This window comes from Phoca vitulina, unplaced genomic scaffold, assembly GCF_004348235.1.
Source record: "Phoca vitulina isolate PV1807 unplaced genomic scaffold, GSC_HSeal_1.0 scaffold71, whole genome shotgun sequence".
In the NCBI taxonomy this organism is placed as follows: Eukaryota; Metazoa; Chordata; class Mammalia; order Carnivora; family Phocidae; genus Phoca; species Phoca vitulina.
Window position 1 is genome coordinate 3,624,284 of NW_022589774.1, and position 15,764 is coordinate 3,640,047.

The window sequence follows — 15,764 nt, forward strand, 5'->3', positions numbered from 1 at the left end:
AAATGAGCGAGAAAGGGACAGAAGCAATAGCTAAAGAGACAATGACCAAATATTCCAAAACTGATCAAAGTCATCAAGCCATAGATTCAAGAAGCACCATGAGGGCACCTGGGTGGCTCAGCCGTTAAGCGTCTGCCTTCCGCTCAGGTCATGATCCCAGGGTCCTGGGATCGAGCCCAGCACTGGGCTCCCTGCTCTGCGGGGAGCCTGCTTCTCCCTCTCTCACTCCCCCTACTTGTGTTCCCTCTCTCGCTGTCTCTGTCAGATAAATAAAATTTTTTAAAAAAATAAAGCATTCATAAAATATAAATCATAAATTGGTTAAACAATTAAAAAAAAAAAGGAAGCACTATGAACCCCAAAAGGCATTCATAATGGTAAGAGTATAAGCTGGAAATCACCACAGGCAACTTTTGGCAGTATTTATTAAAGCTGAACCTAAGTTATCTCATGACACAGCACTACCATCCAGAAGAAATGCACACCTATACCAAAAGATGTGCGTTAAGAGTGTTCACAAATTACTTTTTTTTTTTTTTAAAGATTTTATCTATTTATTTGACAGAGAGATAGCGAGAGAGGGAACACAAGCAGGGGGAGTAGGACAGGGAGAAGCAGGCTTCCTGCCGAGCAGGGAGCCCGATGTGGGACTTGATCCCAGGACCCTGGGATCATGACCTGAGCCGAAGGCAGACGCTTAACGACTGAGCCACCCAGGCTCCCCCACAAGTTACTCTTAATAGTCCCAACCTCAAATGTTCCCCAATGATAAAAATGGATAAACAGATTGCTTTAACAGTCATCAAAAGAATATCACAGAGCAATGAAAATGAACTACTGCAATATGCCAACAACGACGACAAAATGAATGACTCACACAAACATAAAGCTGAGCAAAACAAGCTAGAATCACAAGAATACTGCCTGATTCCCCAACTAATGATAAAACACAAGGCAAGACTAACCTATAGTTTTAGAAATCGAAATAGTGCTTACTTCTGGGGAAAAGGGTGAAGGGAGCATGAACTGGGGAAAATTTCTTTAAAAAACAGAAACCATAAAGGAAGAAAGACCAATAACTCAGACCACTAAGTCTTAGACTACTAAGAATGGCTGTTCATCAAAAGACAGAAAATGGGGGGAAAAAAGCTACAAAATTAGATGATATCTGCAACTCATATAACCTACAAAAAATCAGTATCCAGAACATATAAGGAACTCTTATAAATCAATAAGACAAACAACCTGCTAGGAAAATGAAAAAACTTCAACTGGCAGTCAACAGAAAAAAAACAAAACACAAATGGCCAAAAATGAAACAAATAATTAATTGTTTCAAGAAAATGAAAAAGCAACTACTGAATGGGAGAAAATATTTGCAAGTCCTATATCTGATAAGGAGTTAATATCCAAAAAATATAAAGAACTCTTATTAACTCAACAGCAAAACAAAACAAACAACAATCTGATTATAAAATTAGCAGATTTGACTAGATTATTCTTCCAAAGAAGATATAAAGACGGCCAACAGGTATATGAAAAGATGCTCAACATCACTAATCATCAGGGAAATGCAGATCAAAACCACAAGATATCACACCTGTTGGAAAGGCCAACAGCGGGGAGCCTGCTTCTCCCTCTCCCACCCCCCCTGCTTGTGCTCTCTCTCTCTGTCAAAGAAAGAAATAAATAAATTACAAAAAAAAAAAAAAAGACAAGAACAAGTAAGTGTTGTCAAGAATGTGGAGAAAAGGGAACTCTGGTGCACTGTTGGCGAAAATGTAAACTGGTGCAGCCACTGTGGCGTATGGAGGTTCCTCAAAAAACTAAAAATAGAACTACCATATGATCCAGCAATTCCATTTCTCGGTATTTATATGAAGAAAACAAAAACATTATCTCAAAAAGACATATGCATCCCCATGTTCACTGCGGCATTATTCACAATAAATATGGAAACAACCTAAGTGTCCATCAACATATGAATGGATAAAGAAAATGTGGTATGTATACACAATGAAGTATTATTCAGCCATAAGAAAGTTAAAATTTGCCTTCTGAACAAGACAGATGGACTTAAGGATATAATGCTAAGTGAAATAAGTCAGACAAAGACAAATTCCATATGATCTCACTTCTATGTGGAATAAAAAACCAACCAACAAACAAACAAACAAAAAAACCCTTCAAGCTCATAGATAGAGAACAGATTTGTGGTTGCCAGAGGTGGTGGGTGGGTGAAATGGGTGAAGGGGGTCAAAAGTATAAACTTCCAGTTATAAAATAAATAAATCACAGGGATGTAACGTATAGTATCTGAGTATAGTTAATACTGTATTGAATGTTTGAAAGGTGCTAAGAGAGTGGAACTTAAAAGTCCTCAGGATAAAAAAGAAAACCTCAGCACAAAAAAGAAAACATTTTCTAACTATGTATGGTGATGGACATCAACTAGACTTATTGTAGTGATCATCTCACAAAATATACAAATATTGAATCATTGTGCTGTATACCTGAAACCAATATGTTACATATCAATTACATCTAATAAATAAATAAAATGTTTAATTGAATTAGTAATTTGAGAAATGTCAATCAGAACGTCTAGAACATACCAAGTGAGGGGAAAAATGTAGAGTGACAGGAATTCATACACTGCTGGGAGGATTATAAATTTGTAAACCACAATAGAAAGCCTCCTGGTATTAGCTAGTCAACTGAAGGTGTACATAACCTTGCAATTCCACTCCCAGGTAGTATATTAGAGCAGTATCTCTTTATTATTTTTTTAAAAGATTTTATTTATTTGACAGAGAGACAGTGAGAGAGAGAACATAAGCAGGGGGAGTGGGAGAGGGAGAAGCAGGCTTCCCGCTGAGCAGGGAGCCCGATGCGGGGGCTTGATCCCAGGACTCTGGGATCATGACCTGAGCGGAAGGCAGACGCTTAACAACGGAGCCACCCAGGTGCCCCTAGAGCAGTATCTCTTAGCAGAGGCAGGAGTGTCCTGGGCATTTCAGGAGATTAAGCATCTTTAGCCACTGACCGTTAAAGCCAGTAGTAGTCCCCCTTACCCTGTGACAAAAAGAGACATCCCCACACACTTCCAAATTGGAGCAAGGGACAGATATGTAGCTTTGATTGAGGCCTACTGCCCTAGAGAAGGGTTTTCATTCTCAGTATACTACTTACAGTTTGAACTGAGTAATTATTTGTTGAAGGGAGTGGTCCTGTGCATTGCTGGATGTTTAACAGCATCTCTGGCCTGTACCCACTAAATGCCAGTAACACCATGACAAATCATGATAACGAAAAATGTCTCTAGACATTGCCAAATGTCCTCTGGAAGGGCAAAATCATCCCCGATTGAGGATCGCTGTCCTAGAAAAAGCTTTACATATGTGTATCAAAAGGTATGTACAAGAATGTTCATAGCAGTACTGTTTTTAACAGCAAAAAACTGGAAAAATTAAAATTTCCATCAACACTAGAATGGACAAATAAATTGATGTATATTCATATGATGGAAGAATATACAGCAGTAAAACTGACCTACAGCTTCATGCAACAAGATGAATGAATCTTAAGAACATAATTTAAATAATCAAAGCAAGTTGAAGAAAAATATGATTCCTTTTTATATAAAATTCAAAAACAACATAAAATAGTACCTTGCCTAGAGTTCAAAAATGCATGTTAAAATTATAAAGAAAGGCAAGAGAATGGTATACAGAAGATTCAGGATGGTGATTATCTTTGTGGGGTAGGAAATGGTATACAAACATGGAGTAATGCCCCATTTCCTAAATATACTAGGTATATTTGGATATTTGTTGTATTTTTTTAATATACCCTCTATACTATATATGGAAATATTCTACATATTTACTATTTTAAAATAAATAAAATGGGGCACCTGGGTGGCTCAGTCAGTTAATCTCAGGGTCCTGGGATTGAGCTCTGTGACAGATTCTGCACTCAGTGGGGTCTGCTTGTCCCTCTCCGTCTGCCCCCCCTCCCCCCACCCCAGCTCAGGTACGTGCTCTCTCTCTCTCTCAAATAAATAAAATCCTTAAAAAATAAATAAATAAATACAATTAACAACCCACCACTGTAAGCAGAATGCTAAGATTGTTCCTCTGCTTCACACCCCGCGGTGTCCACATTTTCAGTAATCTGAGTGTGGATGAAATCTGTAACTTGTTTCTAATCAATGGAATACAGCAAAGGTGAGGAATGTTGGGGATATAATTTAGATCCTTAATGAAGTGACTGTATATCAATCAAAAGGGAGATTTTTCTGGGTGGATCTCTCCTAATCAGGTGAGCCCATTAAAAGACAGTCTTGAAGGTGAGAGATTTTCCTGCAGACCTTGAAGCTTCCACAAATTCGAAGGCTGTGAGGAAATGAGTTCCGCCAACATGAGTCCAGAAGAGGACCCTGCGCCTCCTTGGGCCTCAGACCAGACTGGCCCTGCCTGACACTGTGACCGCGACTACGACAGCATGATCAGAGGAGCCAGCTGAGCCATGCCTGGACCTGTGGCTCATGGGCACATGGGTATTGTCTGGGCTGCCTGGGTGGCTCGGTCGGTTAAGTGGCGGATTCCTGATCTCAGGGTTATGGGAAGGAGCCTCATGACAGGCTCTGTGCTCAGTACAGAGTCTGCTTGTCCCTCTCCCTCTGCTCCCCCAGCTGCTCCTGCGATCGCTCGCTCGCATGTACTCTCTCTCTCTTTTAAATAAAATCTTAAAAAAAGGGGGGGTGTTGTCTTAAGTCACTAAGTTTGTGGTGATTTGTTACACAGCACAGAAAACTAAAATACTTTTTATAATTTTTATTCTTAAGTAGCAAGATAACTCAATCATTAATTAGTGTTGGGAAATTTAGATACCCAATGTTGCTATACGGTCCCCATAAGCACAGAATTTGAACTTCTCCTGTTCAGTCTGGCTGAAGCAGGTAAAAAGCAGAATTCTCACAACTATCCAATCTCATGTTGGGTCATTCATGTGGCAGGAGTAGAAGGTCAGTCCATGCTCGTATCTTCTCAGTTACAAAGACACAAAGCTACTGTCAATCCACGCTTGCCAAATGAATGATTAAAATAAATCTTTAGAAGACCCTGATGGTATAGTACAATCAGAAATGTGGTAAGTTCCAAATGACTGTAAGAATCATACTGCCTTCCTCTCTACCCTACTCTCAAGTAGAGAATCATGTCCTGATTTTTTTTTAATCCTCAAAGCAGTATCTGGCACTAGTAAGTGCTTATAGTCTGCTGAATAAAAGAATTCCATTTCAAAAGGAGGTGACGTAAGGCCCAATAACCTGCCTTAGGTCATAATATGTTAACGGCAGAAAGGAGATCAAGACAAGAGGTTTCTGTCTGTCAACTGAGTACTTTCTTTCTATGTTAGAATCAGTCCTTAATTACTGCCAAGCCTCATTAAATACACATACCACACAAATCATTAAAAGACTATTAAATATTCAACAGGATTTTCATAGTATTAATTTTATCTGCTTCGCTGCTGAGTTTGTTTCACAGTTCCAACCATTTACTGTACTGAATAATAAACAATTTTCTGCTCCACGTGAACCAGAAAATGAAATAATTCTATTGATTGCAACCAGTAATTGTACCTTTTGATTTTCTGAGGCATTTATTAGCCTGATATAGGCAACAACACTCTTTTATCAGAATAATCAAGAGAAAAGAATCACAGCAGTCAATGCTACCCTTTAAGATGGAGAGAAGCCATGCCTATATTCCTGTTTTAAAACAGCAGTTGATCAACCCTAGCCAAAAAAAATTATACTTCAAGAGATATGTACCGACAGTATTCTGAATATTGTCTCTTTTGTGACATCTGTTTATTCTTTATTCTACTTTAGAGCACTTCTTTTGGGATGGCCCACCATTAAAAATATTTTAGATTATGGGATAAATGTATATAAACAGGTACCAAAAGTTTTATGGTTCCATCTAAATATATACAATTTTAAAAGCTGTGTGATAATACTTACAAAATGTTTAATGTTGACTATATAAACTCTTTACCCTTAAAGGGAAAATAAATCTTTGCATTAATACAGAAAATGCTCATCTTGGGTACAGATTCTTACTTTGGAATATAACTAATTTCAAGGAAACATAGAAATGTTAATGGTCTACCCTTCTTGCAACCCCTTTACTCTCCTGGCAGAGAAAACAAGAATAGTAGCTGGCTGACTCTTAATTTAGAATAGGAGGATATCACAGAGGGGTAAAAAGTGGGACACTAGCATCCTTGACAATTTCTTCTTTATCTGCAAAGCAAGAAACTTTAGCTTCTTAGTGAGTAGCTGCCAGGCATGAAATGGGTTGTGGCGGGGTTTACATTTGATGGTTGGTTCTGACCCAATACCTCTTACGAACAGGAGTCTGGAAAGGGAAGATCCTATCTCCTACTTCTCCTTTCTGCATGGATTCAGTAATCCACCTCATATGTGGTACCTGGTACTTGATAAAAACAAAATGATAAACTTCCATCAATTTATGAATATGAAAAAGTGGGGGAAGGGTTAAGGATTTACTACCATGTCCTATTATTTAATATTGTTAAATGTATTTATCACCAGATTTTTCAAGGTAGTTCAAACAGAAAAACCCACAAAGAAAATTGAGACCATTCTCATACAAGTCATCATCACCAAAGGAGAGTCAAGAGGACTTACTGTTAAGGAAGCAATCCCTTTGTGGTAGAATTTTAAAGACTCAGCAATGCAAGAAAGTGCTGAACTATAGTTCTCCTCCTGCAACCCGGTGAGGCACTGTTCTGCATGTGAGAACTCCTTCAGACTATTTAGCCAGAAGTAGAAATGTTCTGAAGCAACCTGAGTCAGCAAACTCTGATAAAGCTCTCTGGCCATGTCATGGTTACCCTGAAAAAGGGGGGGTGGGCACATGATGAGGTTCTCACACTTGAATTAGCTGAGAGGCAGCTAAAAGACAAACTCAAAACCCTTGGATAAGTTTTAACAACCATTCCTCACATTATGTAATTCTTTAAGACTCGGTCTAAGTATTTCTTCAGAGAAAATATGCTGAGCTGCTTTTATGTAACAAACACCTTTAGTTCTTTTCTAAAACAGTTCCAAAGAGAAAATAAATGGAATTAACTATAACTCAAGTCTAGAATTTTAGTTCAAACTATAGAAAGTGGAAACACTGAGTGTATGTCATTCTGTATGAGCTATTTAGTGGGGCGGGGACGGGCAGGAGACTCCAGCAAGTTCCCTGAAGTGATTATCAGAAGCACTGCACCTGCCTCTGGAAATGACTGGGGGAGGGGAGCTGTTGGGGGGAATGTGAGTGCCACTGAATGCCTGGGGGCCAGGGATGCTCAATATCCTGCAGCACCTGGATGCTTGCGGGTGTTGGGTATAACAAAGAATTGTCCTGCCAATAGAGCTCCTCCTCTATTTGAGAAACGCGGTAAGATCAGAACATGCATTACAATACCTAGAATAATGCTTCTCAAATTTTGCTCTCTGGACTTGTATCCAAAGGATTTCTATACTACCCAAGCTCTATATTTCCTCTCAAACAAAATAAAAATTGGCAGGCTTTCCATATGACTGAGAAGGGAACAGCATACCAAAACTTGCCCCCCTCTCCATGTAAGAATGACAAGGTTGGGGAGAGAGAGGGAAGAAAGATGTGGGGTAATGATAATGGAGGACAGAAATGGTGGGTGGGAGGCGACTGTAGATATGAGAGTATAGGGAAAAATGAAGTGCCACTAATAACCTTCAGCCAGAAAGAGCTCATATTTTTCGAATTCCTGTGGAACTTGCCCCGTAACAACATACATACCATTCTGAAATGAGAAAAGTTAAAACCTTTCAATCCCATGACTAAAACGTACTTCCATGTTTATTTTCAGTTTTGACTAGAAGTCAGAATCACACAATCTAAGCTTTGCTATTTTTGCCAACCTAGGTCCTAGAGAAGGATAATACATACCATTCTGGATGCCTGTCTGGCAATTCGGTACACAGTCCATCCATTGGAGACACTTTCAAGCTGCTGTTTAATTACTGCCTTTACTTCAGCAGATAGTGCTTTCTGACTGGCCACAAAAATCACAGTGGCCAAACTCACCTAACATTGAGCGAGAAGTAAGAGAAATAAGGAAAACATGTAATTTTATCCAATGTCACAGATGACTTTACCCAAAAGGGACAAAGCTAGAGCCCATCAAATTTGTTTTCCTTTGACATTTATTAATTTTCCACTTTGAAGTCATTAAGCAATTTATTCCATTGCTCAGAGCATTGGTTACAACAGCAAATAATTAGAAACAATGCCCATAAATACGGGTAGGTAAATTATGATATAATCACACAATAAAATATTATTTAGTAGAGAAATGGGTAAACTAGAGATACACTTATCTGTATAGATGATTCACACAAAATAGGCAGAGACAGACAACATGCAAATGATTTCATGTAGCAAGATAACATTTATATAAAGTTAAAGATATGCAAAATAATACTGCTTATTACTTAGGATATATTCTAAGGTAGTAAATGTATAACACGCATGGGAATGATGAACATCAAATTCAGGATAGTGGTAACCTCTGGGAGAAGGAAGAAGATATGGTAAGGGAGGTACACAGGGAGGTACAATTCAACTAGACTGGGAATATTTTTCCCTTAAGCTAGATGATGGATGCAAATGTTTTCATATTATTCCTTATGTTTTTTGAATACTATGTTTTGTAATTTAAAACTGCCTCATAACAGTACTAACAAAAATGGGATAAAGAACATTAGTTTCCGGAAATGCCATTTCAATAAAAAATAAACTTCAATAAAATGACATTTCAATAAAAATAAACAAAAAAAATCTGCTTATTAGTATTCTGAGGCTGATATATACAAAATTCTGTATATATTGTGAAAACTGCATGATGTTATTCCCATGACCACTGCCACTTGGTCATCAGGGTAACCTTTCCTGATAGGAATGAGATGGGGGCAATCTTTTACACAACGCCCCCTGGAGGATAAAATATAAAATGGGCTTGAGTAAGAAATCTCATTTCCTTTTTCCACAAGCCCTAAATTGGGATGACCACCATAAGGCTTACACCGCACTTATGCTTATTTAGAATGAAGCCTACTCTTAGCCCTGGAGAACTTTCAACTAAACATTATTATATAGCTTCTGTGCCTTCTGTTTCTAAGCACACACCTTTCTCAACCCCAGGACTATACTGAAATCTAAACTGGATTCTAAACAGGTAAAGAGGTCCTGAATTGGAAAAAAGCAATTTGGGCTAATTTATGGTCACTGTTAATCATTAGGTCTTTAACTTACATTTTTGAAAGTTTATAACAGGGTTTTTAGTTCATTATTTGCTTTGTATAAGAAGGAAAAAATTTTATTTTCACTTTGTAATAAAATAAAAATATCAGACTGAAGGCTTTGCTACACTAAACTGATTTGATAGGGCTTAGGAAGAAGGCAGTTTTAGATCTGAACTAAACAGAGCTTTGTAAATCAAAAGTGGAAATAGTCAAAAGCTCATGGTTCCAATTCTATTCTGACTTCAGCATACTCTTGATCTTACATAATTACTTTAATCTTTTTTAAAAAAAGATTTGTTTATTTGAGAGAGAGAGTGAGCAGGGGGAGGGGCAGAGGGAGAAGCAGAGAATCTCAGACTGGGCAATGAGCATGGCGCCTGACACAGGGCGTGATCTCATGACCCTGAGATCATCACCTGAGCCAAAATCAAGAGTTGGATGCTTAACCGACTGTGCCACCCAGGTGCCCCAATTACTTTAATCTTTTTAAGTAAAGTCAAACAGTAACATTGACTTCCTAAAGTAATTCCCACTAGACCAGATCTATTCATCCCCAGTAGGTTCAAAAGGCGGCTCTTTACCAGAAGTTCTTGTTGTTTGTCTGTGGCTGACCGTCCGATCACCTTGTAGAGCTCCATGAGGTCCCCAAGCATGCCATCGCCCAGCACCGGCAGCTGCATGGCAATGGCCGCCAGGCAGTGGCACATCAGGACCCGCGCAGCATCCTGAGCACTGTGCAGCTGGGTCAGCAAGGTCTCAACCACTGACTGGCTAAGGTGAGGCCTGCCCTTGGCCAACTTCACCATACAATTTAGAGCAATCTGCACATTGAATAGAAAATGGACCCGTTATACTTTGAAGGTATTAACTGAAGCTTTAAAGAAAGAACTCAGTACAGTTATTAGGAAAAATCAAGGAATAGGAAAAATCAAGGAATAGGAAAAATCAAGGAAAAGGTCTTTTTGTAGGCATAACATTTTCCTTCATAAGAAACACAGAGTGTGCTGAATCTTATTAAGATCTACAAATGTGCCATGTTTAAAATGAAAATAAGTCAGGACTGTATATTAACCACTCATTTCAATCTAAGACTATTAAAAAAAAAGACTTGAGAAAATCACAATGCTGAAGAGGCAAAATTCATGCCAAATGGGATCTCACCATACTGCACTTTCATTGCTTTTCAAAAATTGCTTCTAAAGTATGGTTTGTAAACTTACCTATGCCAGCATCACCCAGGATGCTAATAAAAATATAGATTCCCAGACCCTACCTATTCCAAACTTAATGGATTAATTCTTTTTTTTAGTATTTGGGTTACTGATAGTTTGAATTTCAAAAAAGGTGTCCTAGGTGACTCTTAAGCACACAAAAGTGGGGAAGAAACTCCTAATTTTCTCTCTCACTTCTCACCTGAAATCCAAAAAACCTATTGGCTTTAGAACTTCTATGCAGGCCAGTTAATGGCATCAACTAATATCCCAGCCACCAGAACCAGAAACCAGAAGTCCTCTCACTTCTACATAGCCAACTGATTGCTACATCTCGTCATTTCTACTTTTGTCCAATCTTCAATATCTACCTGCTTTCCATTCTCTCTACCACAACATAAATCCCTCCCTAATTCCAGTCTCTTAAAAAGATGGGCCCATTAACCCATCCTTCACACTACAGCCATGTAGCTTTCAGTATGAGTTAGGAAGACACAATGATGTCTTCAGAATCTGACAGATCCAGATTTGAAGATCAGCTTGCCCTTAATTAGCTAGGTATCTTTCAACAAGTTATTTTATCTTTCTGAATCTTAATTTCCTCATGAATATTAAAGGGGGAAAATTTCACTGGATGGGTTTTTGTAAAGAAGGAAAGAAATGTATATACAAGTTGTCAACAAAGTTGGGCACATAATAGATACATTTAAATAACAATAATTACAAAGAAGGTCACAGCATGTCCATTCCTTTAAAACTTTAATCTCCTCACTACCTATAGAAACAAGAAAAAGTTCCTTGGCATGATATTTGATTATACTCCATGACAGAGCTGCAAACAATTTTTCCAATCTTATATATTATATCATCTAGCCACAGTGGGTTATTCACCATTCTTCCAACATAACAAGTACATTTCTGTTTTCATGCCTTTAGTAGCAGTAGTCCCTTGGGTTCAAATGATCTTTCCTCAGTGTTTGAAATTCTACGCCATCTTTCAAGGCTTAACTCACATGACATCTCCTTGTGCAAGTCTTTGCTAACATCCTTAGCTGAAAGGCATCACTCCCAACTCTGTCCTCTCATTAGAATTGCACTTCTGGGGCGCCTGGGTGGCTCAGTCGTTAAGCGTCTGCCTTCGGCTCAGGTCATGATCCCAGGGTCCTGGGATCGAGTCCCACATCGGGCTCCCCGCTCTGCGGGAAGCCTGCTTCTCCCTCTCCCACTCCCCCTGCTTGTGTTCCTGCTCTCGCTATGTCTCTCTCTGTCAAGAAAATAAATAAAATCTTTAAAAAAAAAAAAAGAATTGCACTTCTGTTTGTACTACACCAAGGAACTTAGTGCGTTCTGCTTGCTATTCTAGTCCCTTAGATGAATGTCAGTATTCTCTAGATGGGGAACTCCTCTAACACAGGGACCTTTGTGATCATCTATATATGTCCCACTGTGTTGAGTCCAGTGTTTTATTGATACCTACAATTGGTGGGAAAAGGATTTGGTTTGTTTTCTTTCTCTCTTTCTCTTTTTTAAACTTTTAAATAAATTTATTGTGGTTCCAAAGAGATTCCGGGGATGAATCACTTGCCAAACACATGTTGCCTACTTCCCTTCCCACCTCTTACCAGCTTTTATTTAATGGTATTAATATCTTTACTGTTCATCACTATGACATCAAACCTTTCCTTAACATGCTAAACTAAGTAATGACTTCCTTCAAATCACACCTTAGACAAGCTATCATTCTTATAATCTCCAATGTCTACCTAGTAGCTTTCTACTTCTATTAATCCCACTTTTCTTAATTTTTACCATCACAAATTATATTTCATATTTCACTCCAGTAAGAGTAGTCTCATTTCACATTTTGAAAGTCTTAAATATCTCTAGTATCTTAAATATAATAAAAATATAATAATAAATCTTAAATATCTCTTACCAGTGTCACCTCAGATTATAAACTTCCTAAAGTGCAGGAGCTCTGCCTATTTCCCTTTGCTTTATATTGTCTAGGACCTTCATATGTATTTACTACAACTTAATAAACACTATCAACTGATGGCAAAATCTAGGACCTTCATATGTATTTACTACAACTTAATAAACACTCTCAACTGATGGCAAAATAAGCCAAAGCTCAGATTTTTACTTTGTCTATCCTTTGGAATAACAATGGTCAACGTGATAGTTTTGAAAGTGAAGATCAAGGGCAAATGTTTGTTTGAACTGGAGTTGACAAACCACTGCCCTTTGGCCAACTCTGGCCTGGCTTTATAAATAAAGCTTTATTGCCACACCACCACGCTGCCTATCTGTTCCCTTTCACACACTGCCGATGGCTGCTTCATCCTACCACTGCAGAACTGAGTAGTTGTGACAAAGAGTATATAACTTACAAAACTTAAAATATTTACTATCTGGTCCTTTATAGAGAGATTGCCAATCCCTAGTTTAGGCAATAAAAACAGGCATTATATTAAGATAAGTGATATTTTCACCTTTAAAGTGGCTTGAGCACCTGGACTATCATCTTGACTACAAAGTACCAGAAGGGATTCCAGGCCAAAGACAGCATCCTGTTCCAGTGCCGAAAGGTCTAGAGGAAAAAACACTAAGTTTTATAGTGGTCAAGTAGAGAAGATTAAATACACACACACACACACACACACACACACACACACACACACTTAGAAGAAAAAACCATTAAGGAGTCGAAGATATAAGAAACACTGTTATGTGTAAAGCTAACCTTCCTGAAAAAGTACACGTGCCATTACTTCTGAAATGTAAAGGCTATCTTCGGACTTCTATTTTTCCACTACTATACTGACGATTCTAAAAATATATACATTACATCAAACTAAAAGGCTTCTGCACAGCAAAGGAAACCATCAACAAGATGAAAATGGGAGAAAATATTTGCAAATCATGTTTCTGGTAAGGGGTTAATACCCAAAATATATAAAGAACTCATATGACTTAATAGCAAAAAACAAACCATCCAATTAAAAACTGAGCAGAGGACCTGAAGAGAAATTTTTCTGAAGAAGATATCCAGATGGCCAATAGGTACATGAAAAGATGCTCAACACCACCAATCATCTGGGAAATGCAAATCAAAAACAACCATGAGATCTCATCTCATACCTGTTAGAATGGCTATTATCAAAAAGACAAGAAGTAACAAGCTGGCAAGGACGTGGAGAAAACGGAACCCTGTGCACTGCTGGTGGGGATGCAAACTGATGCAGCTGCCATGGAAGACAGTGTGGAGGTTCCTCAGAAACCTAAAAATAGAACTACCATATGCTCCAGCAATTCCACTTCTGGGTATTTACCCAAAGAAAATGAATATACTAACTCAAAAAGACATATGCACCCCCATGTTCATTACAGCATTATTTACAATAGCCAAGATATGGAAACAACCTGAGTCCACCAGTGGGTGAATGGATAAAGAATGGCACTGATACACAATGGATTATTATTCAGCCATAAAAAGAAGGAAAACCTGCCATTTGAGACAACATGGATCGATCTTGAAGGCATTATGTTAAGTGAAGTAAGTCAGATAGAAAAAGACAAATACCATATGATGTCACTTACATGTGGAATCTAAAACAAACAAGTGAAGAAAAACTGAGCTCATGGGTACAGAGAACAGATTGGTGATTGCCAGAGACAGATGGTGGACAAAATGAGAGAAGGGGGTTGAAAGGTGCAAACTTCCAGTTATAAAATGAGCACAGCATGGCGAGTATAGTTAATAATACTGTATTTCATATTTGAAAGGTAAGAGAGTAGATCTTAAAAGTTTTCATCACAGAAAAAAAATTTATAACTATCTATGGTGACTGATGTTAACTAGACTGTGGTGATCATTTCACAATATATACAAATATCAAATCATTAAGTCCTACACCTGAAACTAATATTTTAAAAAAAGGTATATATATCTATGTTCAATCAAGAGCTACAGCCACAAAGGTATAAATAAAGCATAGCTGAAAACAGTGTCACCAGCTTAGCTGAGGAAACTACTAGGAACAGCAAACCATGTACTACCTTCCTAACCAGGCATAAATCTTCCTAACCAGACATAAATCTTCCTCACTAGATATAAATTTTTAATCTTCCTAACTAGGCATAAATTATGCTTGTCCATTTTCACCTACAATGTAACTTTCTAATGAAAATTGAAACCCTTTTAGGAAGTAATGAAAACCCCACATAACCTTATTAATATTTTAAGTCAGACCACAAAGAATAAACCCCTTAAGGTGTCTCATGTAATAGCAGTACTATAGCATCTTTCTACTACCTTAGGGCTCGAATTTCTCTAGAAGTTCTAGAGAATTCTGAATATATTGTTAACCATATTAAGGTTAATATATATGAAGCTTGAGAACATACAGTTTTCTGTTACATGGTAGAAAATACTCATTACTATATCAAAAATAAAACAGGACTAATTATTCAAATAAGAATCAGTATTTAAAGAAGAATTTTAAAGGAATGTCACCTGAGTTAGTGTAGGGCTTGACAGTGTTAAGTCTAGCGAAGGTCAGGGTGCTAGAAAAAAATAGGTACTAGGAATGAGCAGTGCTGACGTCTAGTGTGGATAAGATCTCCACTTACGATCCTTAATGAAGAGCAAAATAAACACCGAAACAGAAGAAACATCCAAAGTACATTTCTGTTTTTGAACACCAGCTTTAACTTATTCAAGCCTTTAGGTCAAAAACATTAGGAATACAATAAAATATAAGCATTGTTTTCTATTCACATCCTAAAAAACAAAAAAACAAAATACATTTCTGTTTTGAATACCAGCTTGAACTTATTCAAGTCTTTAGGTAAAAAATATTAGGAATAAAATAAAATATAAGCATTATTTTCTAGTCACATCCTAAATTATGCAAATGAGCTTAATGCTTTAAATACCTAGAGACAAATTCTAGGCAAATTTAATTCATATTACTCTCTTAATTCATTTGCCCCTAGGTGAAACTATTTGTTACTTAAGCCCCTTGATAACTTAAGGTATTTTTTTCCTCAATTTTCCAGGTTTTTGTACATGCGAACAAATTGTCATACCACAGGGCAGTCAAAAGTGATCCGTATCCACAGCACCATGCATGCAAACTGAAGCACTGGGAGGAAATGTGCAATGCTCTATGAAACCTTTC

At 37.7% G+C, this 15,764-nt stretch overlaps 1 protein-coding gene across 1 annotated transcript in view; it reads right to left on the minus strand.

Annotated features, from left to right (window-relative positions):
- INTS7 (integrator complex subunit 7) overlaps positions 1-15,764 on the minus strand; it is a 103,363-nt gene that overhangs the window by 28,885 nt on the left and 58,714 nt on the right. The window contains exons 10-13 of the mRNA XM_032393121.1: positions 13,074-13,171; positions 9,949-10,188; positions 8,013-8,150; positions 6,722-6,928 (exon numbers count right to left, since the gene is read on the minus strand). Of these exons, the coding sequence (XP_032249012.1) occupies positions 6,722-6,928; positions 8,013-8,150; positions 9,949-10,188; positions 13,074-13,171 (683 nt within the window). The remainder of the gene's footprint in view (positions 1-6,721; positions 6,929-8,012; positions 8,151-9,948; positions 10,189-13,073; positions 13,172-15,764) is intronic.